Source organism: Manduca sexta, chromosome 26, assembly GCF_014839805.1.
Source record: "Manduca sexta isolate Smith_Timp_Sample1 chromosome 26, JHU_Msex_v1.0, whole genome shotgun sequence".
In the NCBI taxonomy this organism is placed as follows: Eukaryota; Metazoa; Arthropoda; class Insecta; order Lepidoptera; family Sphingidae; genus Manduca; species Manduca sexta.
Genome location: NC_051140.1, coordinates 17,778,708 through 17,797,428, shown reverse-complemented (window position 1 = coordinate 17,797,428; position 18,721 = coordinate 17,778,708). Strand labels below are relative to the sequence as shown.

At 44.1% G+C, this 18,721-nt stretch overlaps 1 protein-coding gene across 1 annotated transcript in view; it reads right to left on the bottom strand.

Moving 5' to 3' along the window:
• Positions 1-18,721, bottom strand: part of LOC115452078 (putative glutamate synthase [NADPH]) — a 69,005-nt gene that overhangs the window by 13,767 nt on the left and 36,517 nt on the right. Inside the window, 22 exon segments of the mRNA XM_037443650.1 lie at positions 351-1,546; positions 1,874-2,082; positions 2,453-2,597; positions 2,880-3,004; positions 3,291-3,418; positions 3,719-3,838; positions 4,009-4,096; positions 4,445-4,708; positions 4,855-4,959; positions 7,652-7,749; positions 7,751-7,824; positions 8,020-8,176; positions 8,658-8,786; positions 9,040-9,215; positions 10,745-10,867; positions 11,121-11,242; positions 12,024-12,275; positions 12,656-12,753; positions 13,135-13,244; positions 14,317-14,439; positions 14,721-14,806; positions 16,455-16,624. Coding sequence (XP_037299547.1) covers positions 351-1,546; positions 1,874-2,082; positions 2,453-2,597; positions 2,880-3,004; positions 3,291-3,418; positions 3,719-3,838; positions 4,009-4,096; positions 4,445-4,708; positions 4,855-4,959; positions 7,652-7,749; positions 7,751-7,824; positions 8,020-8,176; positions 8,658-8,786; positions 9,040-9,215; positions 10,745-10,867; positions 11,121-11,242; positions 12,024-12,275; positions 12,656-12,753; positions 13,135-13,244; positions 14,317-14,439; positions 14,721-14,806; positions 16,455-16,624 — 4,098 coding nt within the window.

The window sequence follows — 18,721 nt, the reverse complement described above, 5'->3', positions numbered from 1 at the left end:
ATTTAACCTATAGATGATTTGGAGCCTGCGGTCTGAAATAGCTATAAATACTTTTATTTCCTTCACTTCAACAAGTGGTTAGCTCTCCTTTCTGTTATTTTTGAACATAGGACTTCTATCAAGTTTGTGGAAAATTTACCATAGTGGCCCTCGAAGGGTGTCGTGTTTCGATATATCTGAATTCAAACAGTCCAACATAATTTTGCGTACTTATGAGTGTACACAACACTCCTAAACATTTTTTATTAGTCAACCTTCTATCTGCACTCCACTCCGCTTATTATACAGATGTAGCGGGGCCATTTTGACGTGCTCCTATAAAAAATATATATAGTAGGTAGTAGCAGTACCTGGAGCGCAGGTCGTTGAGCACGAGCACCTGGTGCGTCTCGGCGACGCCCAGCTCCCACGGCAGGCCGGCGCTCTTGATGCCCGTCCACGAGCTCGCGCCCGTGCCGCCGTCGTGCCCCGAGAATATATATAGTAGGTAGTAGCAGTACCTGGAGCGCAGGTCGTTGAGCACGAGCACCTGGTGCGTCTCGGCGACGCCCAGCTCCCACGGCAGGCCGGCGCTCTTGATGCCCGTCCACGAGCTCGCGCCCGTGCCGCCGTCGTGCCCCGAGAATATATATAGTAGGTAGTAGCAGTACCTGGAGCGCAGGTCGTTGAGCACGAGCACCTGGTGCGTCTCGGCGACGCCCAGCTCCCACGGCAGGCCGGCGCTCTTGATGCCCGTCCACGAGCTCGCGCCCGTGCCGCCGTCGTGCCCCGAGAATATATATAGTAGGTAGTAGCAGTACCTGGAGCGCAGGTCGTTGAGCACGAGCACCTGGTGCGTCTCGGCGACGCCCAGCTCCCACGGCAGGCCGGCGCTCTTGATGCCCGTCCACGAGCTCGCGCCCGTGCCGCCGTCGTGCCCCGAGAATATATATAGTAGGTAGTAGCAGTACCTGGAGCGCAGGTCGTTGAGCACGAGCACCTGGTGCGTCTCGGCGACGCCCAGCTCCCACGGCAGGCCGGCGCTCTTGATGCCCGTCCACGAGCTCGCGCCCGTGCCGCCGTCGTGCCCCGAGAATATATATAGTAGGTAGTAGCAGTACCTGGAGCGCAGGTCGTTGAGCACGAGCACCTGGTGCGTCTCGGCGACGCCCAGCTCCCACGGCAGGCCGGCGCTCTTGATGCCCGTCCACGAGCTCGCGCCCGTGCCGCCGTCGTGCCCCGAGAATATATATAGTAGGTAGTAGCAGTACCTGGAGCGCAGGTCGTTGAGCACGAGCACCTGGTGCGTCTCGGCGACGCCCAGCTCCCACGGCAGGCCGGCGCTCTTGATGCCCGTCCACGAGCTCGCGCCCGTGCCGCCGTCGTGCCCCGAGAATATATATAGTAGGTAGTAGCAGTACCTGGAGCGCAGGTCGTTGAGCACGAGCACCTGGTGCGTCTCGGCGACGCCCAGCTCCCACGGCAGGCCGGCGCTCTTGATGCCCGTCCACGAGCTCGCGCCCGTGCCGCCGTCGTGCCCCGAGATCACGATGTGCTCCGCCTTGCCCTGCGCCAGAAACATTACTCACTGATTACCGCGGCCGTTATGATCTACACTACTTTTAAAGTATAGGCGTCGAATAACACGCACTGCATATCGACGGTTAAAAGGCTAATTGACTTAAACGACATTTTTTTACTAGCTTAAAAAAAAATAGTAAAAAAGGCTGATTTTAAATATGTTTGCAACTTAGTGTCGCAAAAAAAAATATCGTTGAAATCAATTAGCCTATCACCGGCGATATGGTATTGCATCATTACTGAATTCAATCATAGAAATCATTCATACATAACTTCACGCCTTATTCAAGTCCTACAAATACGTTAAAGTTACCTTGGCAACACCAGACGCGACTACACCGACGCCGACCTCCGACACGAGCTTCACGGAGATCCTGGCGCGAGGGTTGGCGCACTTCAGGTCGTAGATTAACTCGGCCAGGTCCTCGATGGAGTAGATGTCGTGGTGGGGCGGCGGGGAGATCAGACCCACGCCCGGGACCGAGCAACGCGTGTGAGCTATGTCTTCTGTTACTTTGTAACCTACAAATATTTATATTTTATTACAGTGTTAAGTATTAATGATAGCATATAATATTTTCAATGACGACGTCCAGGATAGGACGATAATCATGGTAGGATACAAAAAAGGCTGCTTCCAAAACCATGAAGGTTATTATAAAAATATAGTATTTAAATGCCATAGCAAGCAAACTAATGAATAAAACGTGTGGTACCTCAGAAATCATAATCTATTACAGTTTCCCTACCAATGATCAGACTATTATTAGACTTAGAGAACTGTACATGAGTTTTTAATAAGATTGCATATATTAAGTGGTAAGTTAAATTTTCAATACCATTTTTTTTTAACTTGCATTTTGTAAGTTTTGTACAATACTAATCAGGTTACCTGGCAACTCGCCGCCCTCTCCGGGCTTGGCCCCCTGCGCCATCTTGATCTGCAGATCGTCTGCGTGCGCGAGGTAGGAGGCGGTGACGCCGAAGCGGCCCGACGCCACTAGTTTGATGGCGGACCGCTTGCTGAACTCCGGGTCCTTCAATTTGATACGATAAATTAATAAACTCTGCTATTTATAATAAATTTTCTAGGTTTTCTACGCGTATTTAAATATAATTGTTTTTAACATTGGTACTGAGAGATAGCACTGTAATAAAATTTATTTTAAAACACAGCAAAGGAATTTTTAAATGCGCGGCATAATCAAAATAGAATTTATGTTTTGCTGGAATAGAAACTGGACCAAAGGTATTAAATCAAGCCTTTTATAATATTCTTACTAACTAGTGAAAAACTTAAAAAAAGAAAGGTTATTTACCTGGTTCAGATATCTGTCGGCATTCTCACCACCCTCACCGGTGTTGGACTTGCCGCCGATGCGGTTCATCGCGATGGCCAGCGTCGTGTGGGCCTCCAGTGATATCGAACCAAATGACATAGCACCTGAAGAATAAAAGGCGTTGTTATACGAAAACTATATGTCGATACTTCGTTATGGTCATCAATAATTGCTGTAATAATATCGATAAAATTTTACAAGCAGCAGCTGTCTCGTTATCTTACTGATTTTTGTTACATATAAAAAAAAAACTCACAGTCACAAATATTATGAATATCGATGACATGCAATTATCAACTAAGCATGTCTATAACTATCGATACTAAATATCGACTTAACGGTATTATTAAAATATTTTGTTGCTGTTTTTATGACTGTATAGTTAGTTACCAGTAGCGAATCGCTTGACGATCTCCGCGGCGGGTTCCACTTCAGAGAGAGGAATTGGCTCATCAAGTTTCACCAACTCCAACTGCCCTCGCAGTGTACACGCCCTGACTGACTCAAGAGCGCTTTCTCTGCGAAAAAATTGTAAGTTTATGTTTAAACTTCAAATTAGCGGATTGATTCACAGCTTAAGTTATATTATAATGTGTTTATATTCGATAATTGCTAGATGATTGTACTATGATTAATAATTATCGATAATCGAAATACACTGTACAACATTTGATGTGAAGAACAGTAAAATGTGAACAGTATAAAGGAACATATATTTTTTTCTTATTTATTGCAGTAATGTAATATCTGAGTGAGTATCGATTCCTATAGTAATAAGCTCCTACATAACCACGGCATTATAAATTATCGATACCAACCTGAATCTATCGTAAGCCGACTTGCTGTTATTAGAAGCCGCTTCCTGCAGATTAGCAATCGACATGGGATCGTTAATGTGTTTCTCACCCCCAGCACGCCAGTGGTAATTACCGGGGTTCCTAAAAACCAAAATATATTAAAGAAATTTGGCAATAAAACATTTTATAAAATTCTTATTGATTAAATAAATACAAGTTAGTCTAGTAATAGTGTGTTTCAGCATTACATTTTATCGAACTTTATATGTAATTTTTATGTGTTTAGTTACATTTATTTGCTTGGTGTTTACCTTAAAACCAATGTGTCAGTGCACTGCCCGTACGTGAGCGTGTGTCGATCAAATATTTCCTTCGACAAGATCTCGAAGTTAACACCACCTGCAAATATTTAAAATAATGTATAATTTAACACGCACTTCACGTCACTATCAAACTGGGATCCAATATGATAAGAATGTATTTTTTTTCATATTATTTTCGGAATCGAATCAATAGTTTCAGAGATAATCATCAACATAAAAAAATTAAATTAACTAATTTATAACTTGACCTGTTAATAATATAAGCAGGTTAGAAGCTTTTTTGCTTATGGCTTTGACCGGGTGGGATTTAGTTTGTGACAAATATATTATTAATTCAGATTAGTCGGTTCAATGCTTTGGCAGTTACCTACGTATAATTTTACTATGGAAGTATAGTTTGAAAAATAAATAAAGACCAACTCACCAATCCTCGACTGCGTTCCCTTAAAACATTTATCGATAACATCCTCATTGAGTCCGACCGCCTCGAATATCTGCGCGCTCTTGTACGACTGCAGCGTGCTGATGCCCATCTTGGCCATTACCTTGGCCAGTCCGGTCTCTATGGACTTTTGGTAGGCGGTGTATATGTCTTCGTCGGTCAGGTTCGGGTCGATGAGGCCGTCGTTGCGCAGAGAGAATGCCAGTTCGAATGCTAAGTACGGACAGATTGCGTCGGCGCCATAACCTGATAAAAGAAGTAAGTACATTTTTTTTTATTAATTATATTGCGTTTTAAATTAGCAGAAAAAATATACTGTTTGAGCCAATGTCGATAAAAAATAATATAAAATAAGTAATTATATTAAAACTATGTTGTCAATTGTCACTTACCAAGCAGTACGCACATGTGGTGCACCTCCCTGGCTTCGGCTGTTTCCACGATTAGACCAACCTTCATGCGCTGACGAGTCTCGATTAAGTGGTGATGAACGGCACCTGAGAAAAAACGTTTATAATTATTATTTTGCAAAATCAATTTATTTAATACATGAAACATATTTATATATTGTTGTTATTATTCTGAAACCTTTGTTTAGTGAAAACGCATCAAATTCATAAGGCAATAAACAGTTTATTTTTTACACGAGTGGCAACATACCGAGAGCGAGCAGCGAGCTGACGGGTAGCTGCTCGGCGCCGGCGGCGCGGTCGGAGAGCACGATGAGCTGGTCGCTGCGGGCCGTGTGGTGGAACATACCGAGAGCGAGCAGCGAGCTGACGGGCAGCCGCTCGGCGCCGGCGGCGCGGTCGGAGAGCACGATGAGCTGGTCGCTGCGGGCCGTGTGGTGGAACATACCGAGAGCGAGCAGCGAGCTGACGGGCAGCCGCTCGGCGCCGGCGGCGCGGTCGGAGAGCACGATGAGCTGGTCGCTGCGGGCCGTGTGGTGGAACATACCGAGAGCGAGCAGCGAGCTGACGGGCAGCCGCTCGGCGCCGGCGGCGCGGTCGGAGAGCACGATGAGCTGGTCGCTGCGGGCCGTGTGGTGGAACATACCGAGAGCGAGCAGCGAGCTGACGGGCAGCGTCTCGTGCCCGGCGCGGTCGGAGAGCACGATGAGCTGGTCGCTGCGGGCCGTGTGGTGGAACATACCGAGAGCGAGCAGCGAGCTGACGGGCAGCCGCTCGGCGCCGGCGGCGCGGTCGGAGAGCACGATGAGCTGGTCGCTGCGGGCCGTGTGGTGGAACATACCGAGAGCGAGCAGCGAGCTGACGGGCAGCCGCTCGGCGCCGGCGGCGCGGTCGGAGAGCACGATGAGCTGGTCGCTGCGGGCCGTGTGGTGGAACATACCGAGAGCGAGCAGCGAGCTGACGGGCAGCCGCTCGGCGCCGGCGGCGCGGTCGGAGAGCACGATGAGCTGGTCGCTGCGGGCCGTGTGGTGGAACATACCGAGAGCGAGCAGCGAGCTGACGGGCAGCCGCTCGGCGCCGGCGGCGCGGTCGGAGAGCACGATGAGCTGGTCGCTGCGGGCCGTGTGGTGGAACATACCGAGAGCGAGCAGCGAGCTGACGGGCAGCCGCTCGGCGCCGGCGGCGCGGTCGGAGAGCACGATGAGCTGGTCGCTGCGGGCCGTGTGGTGGAACATACCGAGAGCGAGCAGCGAGCTGACGGGCAGCCGCTCGGCGCCGGCGGCGCGGTCGGAGAGCACGATGAGCTGGTCGCTGCGGGCCGTGTGGTGGAACATACCGAGAGCGAGCAGCGAGCTGACGGGCAGCCGCTCGGCGCCGGCGGCGCGGTCGGAGAGCACGATGAGCTGGTCGCTGCGGGCCGTGTGGTGGAACATACCGAGAGCGAGCAGCGAGCTGACGGGCAGCCGCTCGGCGCCGGCGGCGCGGTCGGAGAGCACGATGAGCTGGTCGCTGCGGGCCGTGTGGTGGAACATACCGAGAGCGAGCAGCGAGCTGACGGGCAGCCGCTCGGCGCCGGCGGCGCGGTCGGAGAGCACGATGAGCTGGTCGCTGCGGGCCGTGTGGTGGAACATACCGAGAGCGAGCAGCGAGCTGACGGGCAGCCGCTCGGCGCCGGCGGCGCGGTCGGAGAGCACGATGAGCTGGTCGCTGCGGGCCGTGTGGTGGAACATACCGAGAGCGAGCAGCGAGCTGACGGGCAGCCGCTCGGCGCCGGCGGCGCGGTCGGAGAGCACGATGAGCTGGTCGCTGCGGGCCGTGTGGTGGAACATACCGAGAGCGAGCAGCGAGCTGACGGGCAGCCGCTCGGCGCCGGCGGCGCGGTCGGAGAGCACGATGAGCTGGTCGCTGCGGGCCGTGTGGTGGAACATACCGAGAGCGAGCAGCGAGCTGACGGGCAGCCGCTCGGCGCCGGCGGCGCGGTCGGAGAGCACGATGAGCTGGTCGCTGCGGGCCGTGTGGTGGAACATACCGAGAGCGAGCAGCGAGCTGACGGGCAGCCGCTCGGCGCCGGCGGCGCGGTCGGAGAGCACGATGAGCTGGTCGCTGCGGGCCGTGTGGTGGAACATACCGAGAGCGAGCAGCGAGCTGACGGGCAACGCTTGCTCGGCGCCGGCGGCGCGGTCGGAGAGCACGATGAGCTGGTCGCTGCGGGCCGTGTGGTGGAACATACCGAGAGCGAGCAGCGAGCTGACGGGCAGCCGCTCGGCGCCGGCGGCGCGGTCGGAGAGCACGATGAGCTGGTCGCTGCGGGCCGTGTGGTGGAACATACCGAGAGCGAGCAGCGAGCTGACGGGCAGCCGCTCGGCGCCGGCGGCGCGGTCGGAGAGCACGATGAGCTGGTCGCTGCGGGCCGTGTGGTGGAACATACCGAGAGCGAGCAGCGAGCTGACGGGCATGCCGCTTTGGCGCCGGCCGCGCGGTCGGAGAGCACGATGAGCTGGTCGCTGCGGGCCGTGTGGTGGAACATACCGAGAGCGAGCAGCGAGCTGACGGGCAGCCGCTCGGCGCCGGCGGCGCGGTCGGAGAGCACGATGAGCTGGTCGCTGCGGGCCGTGTGGTGGAACATACCGAGAGCGAGCGAGCACGATGAGCTGGTCGCTGCGGGCCGTGTGGTGGAACATACCGAGAGCGAGCAGCGAGCTGACGGGCAGCTCGGCGCCGGCGGCGCGGTCGGAGAGCACGATGAGCTGGTCGCTGCGGGCCGTGTGGTGGAACATACCGAGAGCGAGCAGCGAGCTGACGGGCAGCCGCTCGGCGCCGGCGGCGCGGTCGGAGAGCACGATGAGCTGGTCGCCGCGCGCCGCCGCGTGCCGCGCCGCTGATGCGCGACAGCGCCGGCTCCAGCCCGCGCGCGCCCTCCGACACCGGGAACGTGCAGTCCACTACTGTCGTCTGCGGCCGTGGGATGGAACAATTAGAGCTTGCCGCACATTCATATTTGAATAATAAGGAAACATATTGAGCTGATTTACTGATCAAATTTGGCCTGTCGATATAAATAGAGATAGCAGATGAGCTGATTCGTGTATTTAAATGAAATCCCCGTTAGGTGTATGGTGTATACGATTGCATGTATGTCACACATACCCTCCATCCCCTGAAGTTGGTCTGCTTGAGTGCAGCGAGGTCCGGCAGCGTCAACACCGGCTGCGGCAGGAACAGTCGCGACACGAAGCTCGCTGACGGAATCAACACATTGGGCGCCGGACCAATCGGACACAACAGCGACATCACGATCTTCTCCCTGCACACACACATGGTTAAAATTAGTTCTAGAATAAATTATAGAAATTTAATAAGCATTGTGTAGATTAGAGAAGAGGACTGTAAGGTATCTGAGTAGAGATTTTTTAGGTGTTGAGTAAGGTGGAAAAGGTCTTCGCTTGCCGTATATTGTGTGTCCTCCTAAGTAATTAAGGACTAAGAAGCATACAATTTTTCATTTAAACTTGGACAAAAAATTTGCACTGCCTGTTTAAATTGTCAATGTGACACGAGCAACTTATCTTCCCACACAAACAGCAATGCATGTCGATTAAAACAGGAATCGATAGTCGTACACATCAGAAATGCACCGAACCGTACAAGCTTTTATGAAAGCTATCAGTTACCTATCAGGATCAAGGAAAGCCGTTCGATGACGGTAATACAGTATATAATAAGCGCATCCCCCCACCTCTCCTGTGTTGTCATCTTTTAAATAAAACCAGGAGTATTCAACACACCTGAACGGATCGATGGGCGGGTTGGTGACTTGAGCGAACAGCTGCTTGAAGTACTCGTAGGGCAGCGGCTGGAACTGCGACAGACACGCGAGCGGCGCGTCGTTGCCCATACTGCCCAGCGCTTCCTTCCTGTAAACAATGACAATCATGTATTTATTGCTTTTACTGCCGTTTTCAATGTCATTTTTCATCGATTTCGTACTCAAATTTCGCGCCAGTCGAGATTTTCAATTATCGATGTTTTTATCGATATCTGTATCTATGTAATCTCTGTGTTAAATTTACAGGGTATTAATCATAATAAAAAATATATATATTACAAACTTTGATCTAAGTGTTTAATAATATCGATTTTACTAAGAGAACACACTCCCATACTTACTTATTCTGGATCATAGGCATGAGCAGCATGTTGATAGACTCTAGCGTGTAGCCGAACAGGCCGAGCCGTTTGTCCGACAGGCCGGAGATGGCGGTGCCATTCATCGACACGCCATTAGTCATAGCCGTCCCGTTCTCTAGAGGGGCCACCGACTTGTGTATATCTTCCATAGTGATCTGTAATTTATCGATAAGTTTACATGTGTTTTATTGATGAGATTACATTAAGGAAAATTTTAAAACATTTAAAAACATAAGCCAATTGTGAAGTAGATACCAATTGTATTATCGCGCTCACTGAATAATATGGTAATTTTATTTCACTACATTAACAAATACAAGTATCAATAAAATGTTCATGTCCAGTCAATTTATTGATATCGATAACCATATTATTTCCTTGACACGTAAGCGTCATACGTTTGTTTATTGTAAAGCTCGATACGAGCACATCGTTTCGTAAACTCGAGTTAGAGAAAGCATACCCTTAATGTTGGCATCACACTTTGCGTGTTTGGGAGGGAGAATATTTGCGGTTTTTTGACAATCTAACATTAACTTTGTACATAAAGAATGCAAAGTCGATATTGCTTTGCCAAAAAGCGCAAATATTTGTCAAAAATTCGCAAATGTAGTGCCAACATAACACATGCAAGGAACATCAGCATAGGTTATTATGTAGCAATATTTTTTACTCCCCATTCGACATTTCACTCACCATCTGAAATATTTTTATTTATTTATCCCATACACCGGCGGACGGCACAGAGAAACAGAAACAATATGTTATTATAATTTAATGGAGTGATGTATGATGATTTATATGAGACTTATTGATGATTATCGATAATAATTGTAATCGATTTGGAAAAAAAAATGCTAAGTTTGGGCTTCAGGATAAGAGGTAAAATATCTTTTATTTTTACTATGGAAGAAGAAAGAAATATTGATATTTTTTAAGCAATGAATTATTCTTTCTTTGGTCCATATAAGTTTATTGTAGGAACTTAGCATTTTCTTTTTTGATTATACAGAAATATATAAAAAAACCCTGAGATATCAGATGACACCCCATGACAAATTAAATGAGATTCTTTGATGAATAACTAATATATCATAAAGATTAATTTAATGAGTATAAATTATATATGCCCTTGACTAAATCGATAAATAAGAAATGAACATTGGTTAGTATACGATATATTGGTGATTCTTAAATGTTACACATTAAGTCCCTTTTTTAAATGGATCAACTTGAATCGATATTTTAAATGTTTGAAGTTACTTACTTGTCCTTCTTGGACAAAATATATTATAAGGTAGGTGATTAGATAGCGACCACTAAACGCGTATGATGCTGATCTTTTTTCCTCAGTAAAAATATATATCTATAACATAATCTTAATTTTAACTCTTCCATCGAGAGCTACAGGAACTATTAAGGTATTTCGGACCCACAGCACCCACAGGCTCGAATCAATTCGTGTGTATTGATGCGTATATCGAACCCACAGCCTCACCAACTTATTTATCAACATCGATAATTTTTTATATACGCACATGGCTTGACTACCCTACACCTGATGGTAGTGGTGTAGGGTCCAGCTTTTATCGACTGAAGAGATATTTATCTCTCGCCAGTCGACATTATACCCGCATGTTGGAAGTTATAAAAAAATTCTGAGAGCTAAGAGCTGATATCTGACCTTTTGCTGGAGCCACTCGGAGTGCGGGCGGCTGCGCGCGATGTTCATCTTGAGCTCCACGTCCTGGATGATGCGCTTCTCCTCCGTGTCCACTAGCAACATGCGGCCGGGCTTCAGGCGGCTCTGGGGACAAATAAAATGCATTTATTACATATTCTAAAAGTAGCCTAAGGAATATTGTATTTATTACATATCCTGCCAGTCGCCTAGTGAAATATGCTAGGTATAATAGCCGGCAATTTCGCACACTGCTTTTCTTCCGCCAAATAACGTGCAGGCACCATTACGTTTCGATTGAAAAGTCATGAAAAGTGGCTTCATCATAGTAAATTACTTTAGATTATGTGGTAGGGCACTATCTGGGAATAGTCCTCACCTTCAGTATGACCTTCTCCGGGTCGACGTCGTACACGCCCACCTCGGACGCCATCACCAGTATGTTCTCACTGGTCACGTAGAAACGGGACGGACGTAGCCCGTTCCTGTCCAATATCGCACCTGGGAACAAAAAAACAGTTTAGTGTAGACGATGAACAATATTAAAATAAATATTTTGTAGGCAATGCCGAAATGAGTCCTATAGCATTTTGTGCCTTCATGGTCTTAGAAGTCTATTCTTATACTGGTGTAACCTTTATACCTCATTCGTGTATTTTGCTGGTGGTAGGATATATCATATATCCACCTGGATAGCGACCACGGTACACACGATCTTAAAACAGGCCATAGAAGCCCACGTAACAGCGTCATCATCATCATCAGCCTATATCTTTGTCCAATGCTGGACATAGGCCTCCTCCAATATGCGCCATTTTACCCTGTCTTCGGCCTGTCACATCCAGTTCTTACCAGCGACCTTTCGCAGGTCGTCACTCTACCCAGCTGGAGGGCGTCCTACACTACGTTTGCCAAGCCGTGGTCTCCACTCAAGAACTCATTTACCCCATCGGTTATCGGTTCTTCGACAGATATGCCCTGCCCACTGCCACTTCAATTTGCTAATCCTGTGTGCTATGTCGGTGACATTGGTACTCTGACGAATGACCTCGTTACGAAGTTTATCCTTCAGAGAAACTCCGAGCATAGCACGTAACGTAACAGTGTTGCGTTGTGGAATCAGCCTGTATATATCTGGTCTTACAGGCCGGCATAATTGTGTCAACCGCCGAGGGGTAATCATATCTCGTCAGTCGACATTCTATTGGACCTCATTCCACTTACGGCCAATGCAGTGGGATCATTCTGCCGAACACGTATAAGGAAAATCTAAATAACTGACCTATATACCGTCCATCAGTAAACGACACGAGCGCCGGTCCGTCCCAAGGTTCCATTGCAGACGAGGCCCACTGGTAGTAATCCCTCTTCTCCTTGGGCATGGTGACGTCATTCTGCCACGCCTCGGGCACCATCGTCATCACTGCCTCGGGCAGGGACCGCTGGCCAGCGTGCAGCAGGAACTCCAGCACGCAGTCCGCTGAACCGGAGTCCGAGAGGTTCGGCTCCACCACTGGGTAGAGTTTCTTGAGATCTGTTGATTATGGTTCAAATGTTAAAATCTTTGTAGGTCGACTAATATGTTGAAAAAATATGGCGGGTATAGTATCAATGAAACTGTATTTTTCGGGTAAAATAATTGTTTTCGGAGATGTAAATATGTTATTCGAATACGCCAGCCAGAAAGAAAAGAAAAATGTTTGTTATATTATGTAATTTTTTTTTGCTATTTATACGATTATCAAATACTAGAAGCATATAATATGCTACAGTATGCTACTTCATTATGATCAGGCGCATAAACATTGTACTTAACTTTTAATTCAATATCAAATCAAACGTTTAGTGACTTTCACCCCCCCCCCCCCCAAATTCTCGGCTAATATAAAACACTTTTTTAATATTTATCCTCACCATCTCCGAAGATCTCGCTCTTCATCACACCCTCGCGGGCCTTCATCAGGTTCACGTTACCTCGCAACGTATTTATCTCTCCATTGTGAGCCAGCACCCTGAAATAAAATAGTTTCATTAATACAAACAATAATCAGGGCTAGCATTTTTTTGTATTGAATAAAAATCTGAGCACGTATGGAACATGACAAATATTTTATATAAATATTTAATTTCAAAATGTATTTAGCTCATGTTAAAAAGGAATTGGACAGACCTGCATAATTATGTCGGCCATCGAGTATTAAACGACTATTGGATTTTTCTCTTAACCAAATTATTTGTTGCTAATCAAGTCTATAAAGAGATTTCTTGAAAACATTGCTAAGCTTTCGCTAGCACTTCAAACAGATTACTCGATAATACTAAAGTACTATCAAAACTCATTCTTCACAAGTACACTGTCATAGAGCAGTTATATCAGTAGTGCTGACAAGTACCTTAGAGGATGCGCTCTCTCCCAACTTGGGAAAGTGTTGGTGGAGAACCTGGTATGCACCAGCGCCAAGTACGTGGTGAACGCCGGGTTGCTCAGGTCCTTGAAGTACTCCTGCAAATTCACAATTGTATACCTTATTGCAATGGTTTTGTATGAATGAACTGATTGCAAAGACAATAAACACTATAATTATAGACTGGATATCTGGACCAAATTTATTTTGCAGTTATTACATATTAGTAATAAGTCGTTATCTTGTTTGAAATATCCGTGTTACAAAATGACATTGTAGATATTAATACAAAAATAATATGAGTTACAGTTTTGTTAATATGCCCATTGAAAAAGTGCAAATTAGGATATGAAAAAATATGAAGTATTTTACATCAGTGTTTTGCTATTTCGCGGTAGATTGAGTAACCATCACATAAGCGCAAAATTTTTGTATGACAATCTTCTCAATGTCTGCTCTATATATCTTGGAACTCTTTGACTGATTCTGATTTTGTGAAGCAGAGCAAGTAATTCAAGTTTCTAGGTAATGTTAAGCGACTCACGTGTAGAGTTCATCAATCCGATGGCATATCACAATACGAAGTGTTTTGTAATTTGTCTGCATCGGAGTTTGGAAAGGATGGCAAGGATTCACAAACATGTTATCTAGTAGGAGCAGCAGAAGAGGCTCTAGTTCCATAGTAATATGCTAATAGGTGTCAATTTCCTCAAATTAAAAAGTTAAATCCATCCAATCGAATAGCACTTCTCACTTCTGCAGCTTTAAGTGCCTCTGACAAGGACATGCGCACTCGAGCACTAGCATGTACGAGAAGGCTCATAAATAAGCACGGCATTAACCCACTTTATTTAAGTGACACTATAAAGTATACATTAAATCTTAATTAACTATTAAGATAAATTTTCTCACGCAGAATACTTGTCAAGTTAAAAGAATTTATATTTTCAATATATTAGTAAGAAAGAAGAAGAATATCAAGGATGGATGCATTGAGTGAAAATATATTATAGATGAAAAAAAATGTGGATGTCGATTGTCAGGAATAACAGAAAATGGTGAAAAATTCCCATCATTATTAAATTAAATGCTTTGAAGTTAAATGACTTGCTAATTTGCCGATGTTTTGCTGAAACCCATTATAATAAAACAATAAAACGCAATACTGACCCATAGTTGATTGGATGTGAGCAGTCCCTTGTAGACGACGGTCCGCAGCGACAAGCTACAGATGTAGAACCTGGCGCCGGGCACCACCAGCTCGTGCGAGGCCCGCTTGCGCAGCACGAATATCTGCAACCGCGCACACGTCTCCACATGGGGCCAACAAACAACTACGCCATCTAACGGCTCATAAATACATTGTGTAAAATTTACGTTTCGAACGACGTGGATCCACGATCCAGCCGGCCGGCGCTCGCGTCGCGACCATCTGAAAAAACACCTACAAGAGTTCTCCACCCTAACGCTGACGTACTCGAGTTTGAAATCGCAATTAATGAAATACATTGCGAGTTCATACTCTTTCGCTGTGGACCCTGGTGTGTGGTGTCTGACCGGTTATCTCATCTCACCTGGCGGGACAGTTGGCTCTCGTCCTGGATATCTCCGGTAACAAACACTTGTCGCATATATGGCTCCGAGTTACGAGCCACCTGACCTGAAAGCCAGTCAAAATGCCCCATTACTAACTTCACCGAGAGGACTGGACAGTTTTGTGGACTTAAACTAATTACCAGACTACGGGACGCGTTTAGAACTATTGAGAGCAGTCATTTAATCATTAATCATATAACTATAATGTTTCTTCTACAATATGACGGCCCCGTAGTCCAGTACAATTCCTTTCGTGTACAACAGTAAAACGCTTCATAGGCGCATCATCAAGTATCAAAATAAAACAAATCGGTATCGTAAATGCCATGGTACTCAGCAAAGATTTATTACTACAACATAAAAGATCAAAACAATATCTCTGTTGGCATCAATATAGGCATTTATGACAACCACAATTTATTTCCAGTTAGAATATGTATTGCCATCGAAGCGTCGTTACACGATAATCGAAATAAAACTAATTATGAAACTCAACTTAAGATTCAGGACAACAATATCCTCTCAGACAAATTAATATTGAAACTGTGATCTTAATGAATAAAATAAGGCACTTGGTGATGAATCTTAAGTTAATTACAAAGAAACAGTGGGGTAGCATCACATATTGGCATTAAAAAAAAGAAACCAATTGACACCAATATGATAGATGCTGATTTATGTGGCGGCGGTGCTCGGCGAAATCGCACAAATACAACCAATAACGAACCCAAATACTAAAGCTTAAAGAGAAATATTGAATGGGTATAAAGGTGATTTATGCGATTCAGTCGAGAACGTACCCGCAAATGGTAAATGGAACAAACCATATGGTCAAGCATCGCTTGACCGCATCGGCAGGTTATAACCCGACAGATACCTTACTACGTGAATGACCTGCAATGATAGTTGCACAAATATCGCAACACCGTATTCTGTACAAATCGCAGACATACTAATTGTAAAATATCATTTCTCGAAAGTTCTTTTTTACTTTAACGAGATAAAAATTTATGAGTATAATTTTGTATAGTTCTTGTGCAATATGCAGCGACCAATATCACCAGTGGTGGCTGTTATAATAAGATATAAATACTAAAATATTTTTTTGGAAGGATTAAGTTTTTATTTCATCATATAAAGTATTTACAGGCATGATATTGGTCAATTGCATTTTACACACATCACTATAACCTAATTATTATCTAAAAAAATAATTTTATCATACCTAATAGGTAATTGAAATAAATAAAAAAATATATATGACGCAAAACCGTGGAAACATCCCAAGTTAATGAAAAGATAAAGACATCAAGAAACATATTTTTAGTAGTTTAATTTTGTTTATAAATTACTTTGCAAATATAGGCTGATTCAATATTCGCGTAAGTATTACGAAATATAAACATCCAATTGTTGTGAAAGATTTGAGAAAAAAAAATATTTAATTTTGCTTAGTGAATATTTTAAGTATGCTGCATAATATAAACCCTTTTGTTTATATGTACAAAAAAGGAAACGAATGTCTTAGAAAACTATAAACAAAATATAACATTTCCAAATATAATCATGAAAAATGTAACTAGCATGACGCAGATGAAACGAATGCAACATCACAATCTATTCTAACTTCTACTCCTATTAACATTATGACGATTGACACCACATTTTAAATATTAAAGGCAGTAGAACAAACGACTGTCGAACAAACTTACCAATGCTGGAATTGTTAGTGGGTACGGTGCGCCAGCACAACACCTTTAAGCCGAGGCTTTCAGCCAGCTCCTGGAATTTACTCTCGATGTCCTGGTGATGGAGCTTGTCCAAAAAGAATATGCCAGTCGCATATTGACCGAATGGCGGCAGATCAATCTGATGAGAGTCCCTGCAGCAAAGAATTTCACATCGTCAGAAAAATGGTTAACAGTGATATTTTCGTAGCTTCACACATTATAGCATGTCCATAGCATAAAATGTACAATACGAGATCATCTCTTCGGTAAACTATTTTAAAGTATTTTTTACAAAAGCCACTGTCATAGTTGACGTATTAAATATAAGCGAAAGGTTTTTGCCAAACAAATGGGAATTGGAACATAAGGTGTGAAGTGAAATTAATATCGAAACATGGTTCCAAATCAAAAATTTGATTTAAACCTTTCCAACGTAATTCAACCTAAACTATTGCTATGTTCAATTTCTAAAATCATTCACAGTTACGTAAGCGAATGCGTGATCCATTTCAACAATAACAATAGTGAAATTATGTAGTAAATCAGAATTAACCTTTGACTTATTTTTAACAGTGCAAACGAAAATAATATATTTATCATTTGTTATTTTTGACGTAAATGACGTATTTACGCACGGGCTTGTATGGTGGTAACTAGAAACGTCTGGTTGGTCATAAGGCCATTCGTAAAAATTAAAACTAACATGTGATGTATTAGATTTTTTTTCGAAATTCGTCCTTTTCTATTAAAGAACCTAAGGATTCTTATATCTAAATCTTCCTTCTATTATTCAGGACGCCATTGCTACTGTATGCGGATTGCGGACAGGTGCTAGCAAGAGCAGATGGGGAAATAATATCGGAAACTACCTTTCATAACGTTAGCGATATCGATTTACAAGCCACTTGAACGTAGTAGCTGAGACTAATAAATTGCATATTATATTGTTCAATAAAAGTAATACAGCTGCTAAATCTCGCGCCATAAAAGCTATAGCGCGTGTGACGTCACGTCAGCTCGCGAACACGTCAACACCACGCGGTGTGTACGTGGGGTAGATAATAGCAGCTCATCTAAAAGATTTCGGAGTGCTTTGAAGTCGCACGAAATCGGAATGTTAGATCCAGTAATATTTGGACTAATCTAGATTTAGGTTATTTATATTTTGTGTGTATATAAACATAATATCAAAACGCGAATACGGTATTGAAATAAAACTATTTAACGTTTTTTTTTAGATATATTGGTTTAATTTTTACTTCCAAAATTTCGAAGACTAACTTTCATGGTAACATTACTTTTAATGTCAAACATTCACGTGAAAATAAGAAATCATTAGGAACACATGGTGTAATGAAAAACGTCGTAATAATTTTAGAGCATAGACAGGCATGCCGCCTGTGAAACAAGACCCTTAAAAACATGTTACGGTTTCAGATGGGCAAACATTTTTGGCGAAGCTATCATCAGCTGTAACTATCAATTATGGCGACGAGAATATAATGTCCTCATATAAAGCCCACGCATAATCCAATGATTAGTCAGGGGAGAGCAATATAAATGATGAAACAAGAACTCTTGAATCACTTATCGATCTAAATTGTATTGGTGGTACATATTCGGATGTTGATCAATATTATTCCGAGCAACAAAAATGATTTGATATTTTTATGTACGCGAGTCCTCGTAAATATTGTGAAATATGATGTTATAGTCAAAACAAAATAGTCATTCCTGTTCTTGCATCTTTTACGTCTTCTATTTTTCTTTACTTTGGAGTGTTATTATAATTATGGATGTTAGAAATGTCATAAAATCGATTTTATTAAAAAAGCAGTTAAAATCGATTAACTGATGTGAATTTTCATCATCGCCTAATTATTATTATCGATTATTAAAGCACTGCGTATGAGTTAACACTTTTGCTGTTATCAAAGGTCACGAGAAATATTTATAGTTACCACCAGCGAAGATAATTGTATATAAAATAGTAAAACAAAACGCAATATATTATAAATATTGTGAATAAGAGGAAAAATACGCAAAATCTTGACAAATATTGCTACATTATTTCATAATATGACATCTAAGAGGGACGAAACATCAGCAGGTTATATTGTGCAAACGTGGTATCATTTGGGACGAAAAGTTTTATCCTGACATGGCAAATTATATTAAAGCTAGTGGAAATATAGTGTAAGATAAATTAATTGAATTAAATGTGAAACCTTTTAAACATACTAAATGAG